General features: G+C 55.4%; 1 protein-coding gene across 2 annotated transcripts in view; it reads left to right on the plus strand.

The window, feature by feature from the left end:
- The window catches only part of DTX1 (deltex E3 ubiquitin ligase 1), a 34,200-nt gene extending 32,876 nt beyond the window's left edge, over nucleotides 1–1,324 (plus strand). For both annotated transcript variants that reach the window (XM_049788803.1, XM_049788804.1), the window contains exon 10: nucleotides 87–1,324. In XM_049788803.1, coding sequence (XP_049644760.1) covers nucleotides 87–314 — 228 coding nt within the window. In that variant the 3' untranslated portion in view covers nucleotides 315–1,324. The remainder of the gene's footprint in view (nucleotides 1–86) is intronic.
- Nucleotides 1,325–3,493: the final 2,169 nt, after the last annotated feature.

The following is a 3,493-nucleotide window of genomic DNA, read 5'->3' on the forward strand; positions in this document are numbered from 1 at the left end:
CTCAGGCCTCTCAGCTTCAGGAGGCCCCTGGAGGGAGACAGAACCCAAAAAACTGGCCCGGCAGCCCATGTCCCCATCCACTGCAGGTGCTGCGGCTGCTTATCACCGCCTGGGAGCGGAGACTCATCTTCACCATCGGCACGTCCAACACCACGGGGGAGTCGGACACCGTGGTGTGGAACGAGATCCATCACAAGACCGAGTTTGGCTCCAACCTCACGGGCCACGGCTACCCGGACGCCAGCTACCTGGACAACGTGCTGGCCGAGCTCACGGCCCAGGGCGTGTCCGAGGCTGTGGGGACCAAGGCCTGATCCCCAGGGTGCCCACGTCCCCTCCTGCTTTGCCCCTGATGCGCGGAGCACTGCGCCTCCTTCTGCCAGGTGTGTCCTGGTGCCCGGGTTGTGTGCTGGGAAGGAGCCTGCCTGGGAAGTGGCTGGTGGCCGGATGGGTGACAGGCGGCCAGGGTGCCCAGCAGCTCTGCCCAGAGCTCCGGAGAAGGTGAAGAGAGAGTATCGAGTACCTAGTACCGGAAGCCACCACGAAGGCATTCCCACCCACCCTTGGGTCCTGATGAACACATGCACGCGTACCCAACGTGCCTCTATTTGCCCCCAAAACTGGGGGGAGACAGAAAGACCCTGCAAATCCCCAATGGTGGATTTCCATCAGCGTCCTTGCACCGGCTGGCCTCTGTAGCAGCAGAATTCAGGTCAAATGCTTCGGAGCCAGTGGGGGAGCCCAAAACGGGGGGGTGCACCTGGAAGCTTCCATCCTCCATCTCTACCAGCTACTGAGGGGCATTTGTGGGCGCTTGGGGGGGTGAGTGCCCACCAGAGCATCCAGCAGCTTTGCAAAAGGGGTGGGCCAGGGAGAGGGAGACCCACTCCCTCTGGACCCCCAATTCTCTTATTTTTGTGCTTGTCTCTTTCTCCTTTTGGGACCTGGATCTTTTTCCCCCCTTCTTTCATTCCAGGCCTTATGTCTGTCCCAGATCAAGGCAGAGTCCTCTGTGCCAACCTATCCCCTTTTTCCCCCATGTCCCCATCCATCCAGGAGGCCTGACTGAGGCCAGAGGGGTTAAGAGCATAACAGGCAGGAAAGAGTCCTTGCCCTGGGAGTGGGCTGTGGGGTGGCTGACCGGCTAGGCCAACCAGGGGCCTGTTGCCCAGGCAACACACCAGCTCCGCCTCTGTTGATTGGCTGCTGCGGGTGGATGTCAGCCAAGATTTAAAGGCAAGCCAGCGCCAGGGACTGCTCTTTTGAAAACCTACCATTCCCACTGAGGTTGGTGAATAAACGGCCTTTCTCCTCCTCACCCATATATACATATATATATATATATATATTTATAATATATATTATTTTTTTACCTGCTAAGATGCAGAGAAGAGTTAGGGACTGGAGAAAGTGGGGAACCTTCATTCTGCACCAATGACAAGCTTGGCCATCAAAGGAAGCCAGGTCACTGGGCCCTCTCCACTTTGGGCAAGTGGAGATGGAGATGTAGGCACCCCCATCATTCTCTGCTGCTGGAAAAGACGGTGGTGTTGGAGGCCAAAACCGAGGCAGACCTCTTAAACCTAGTGTGTCTTCAAGAGGGCAGAGGCAGAAAGTGATTTGCAGGCCTGGGCACAAGGCAGAGAGCAATGTGGACCCTGGGAGACCAACAAGGAGGGAACTCAGCTTAGAACTGGGCCCTTGGGAGAGTCTGGGAGGCACTGGGGTCGCTTCAGCAGGCCCATTCCATCTACAAACAAGAGAAACTGGCCCCAAAGAAGCTGCAAGAAACCAACCTCTTAACATCGCTGCAGCATCCCTGGATACGGCGGCACGGCGCCCCCTACCGACCATTTGCAGAATGGCGCCTCTTCGTTCTAGGCCCACTTTGTTTTCAGCCAGGCTGGGAAGGTGGGTTCCAGTTGGGGTCCCACTCACCACCCTAGTCACACAAAACCTTGGTCTCAAAGGGTCAGGTCAAACCAGAGCCCTCGGAGGTCCTTCCAATTTACCGCTTGGAGTTTCCGAACATTCTACCCTCCCAAATTCCTTCTTAGACAACGCTGTCGCCTCAATTTCTCATCTACAAAATCGCCACACACACACACTCATAATCGTTCAAAGTTTGTGTTCACATATAAACCTCCTGAAGATTGGGTTAAAATGTGCAGATTCCAGGAATTGGAAAGATGGTGCAGTGGGTAGGGGACTCGCCTTGCACACAAGCCTGGGTTCAGTCCCCAGCACCCCCATAGGTATCCCTGAGCCCTGAGTACCAACTGGAGTAAACCCCGAGCACAAAGAATGGAGCCCAAATTGCTCCTGAGTGCTGGTTCCAGGACCAAAGAGAGAGAGCTCAATGGGTCAAGCACAGGCTTTGGATGCAAGAAATATGAGACATGGCTTCCATCCCTGGCAGAAGACTGTCCCCCTGAGAACCACCAGGCTGTGTCCCCAAAACAACAAATATTGAGTCCTGAGCAGGCAAGACCCCACAGACTAGTATAGACCTTGTCTGAGAGAGGCCTGGATTCAGGGGCAAACTCAGGACACAGAATCAGGACTAGCCCCTGAGAACTGCTAGGTGTGGCTCCAAAACCAAAAAGGGGGAAAAGAAGGAAGACATTAATTCATGTGTGACTTTCCCTGCCATTCTGATGCAGGTGGGTCCTGGGCATCTATTTCTAGAAGATACCACTGGTTGGGGTGGTCGGGAGGTCATAGGCTGACCTTTCAACCCTGCTCCCCAAAGGCACGCTTTGGAAGGCAATTTGAAAACCACACGGGGCCAGAGAGATAGCACAGCGGTAGGGCTTCTGCCTTGCATGCAGCCGTTCCAGGACAGACAGTGGTTCAAATCCCGGCATCCCATATGGTCCCCTGAGCATCACCGGTTGTGACCCACACCCCCAAAAAAGAAAACCACACATCTCTCACTCTTTGTTTTATACAGGGGAGACAGGCCCAGCAAGCGGGGAAGGCTTCTGGCCTACATAAGGCCCTTCAAAATCCAAAAATCTGGGTGTGGCCTCCTGGACTCCCAGCCTCAGTTCTTCCTATTGGTGTCCGATTTCTTTCACCAGAGGTTTGTGGCAGGGCCCAGAAGACATGAGAACAGAAAGGGCTGGGCCAGTTTAGTGTCTGGGGAAATACCACAACCACATGAGGAATGCAGATACTGCTGTATCCAGCTGCTCCAGACCAGGCCGACCATGTGGGTAGGAGTTGAGGCCTATCCAGAGAGACAGAGACCTTAGGCTGAGCCCAATGGGTCGGGCGCCTTATTCCATCCGCTCTGGGGTGCCTCGGTCCAGACCCTCTGCTTGGGAGTGGAGCCAGCAAGCTTCCAAGTTCTGGGGGGCGCGTCCAGGACCCTAGAAACCTCCGGATCTCCATATCTGCAGCCTCCATAGTGCTCTGCACGCCCACCCGATGACTCATACGCCCGCACGAGGGTCATCTGCTCCTTCTTCCGAGCTAACTCCAGCAGTGC

Source organism: Suncus etruscus, chromosome 15, assembly GCF_024139225.1.
Source record: "Suncus etruscus isolate mSunEtr1 chromosome 15, mSunEtr1.pri.cur, whole genome shotgun sequence".
Classification (NCBI taxonomy): Eukaryota; Metazoa; Chordata; class Mammalia; order Eulipotyphla; family Soricidae; genus Suncus; species Suncus etruscus.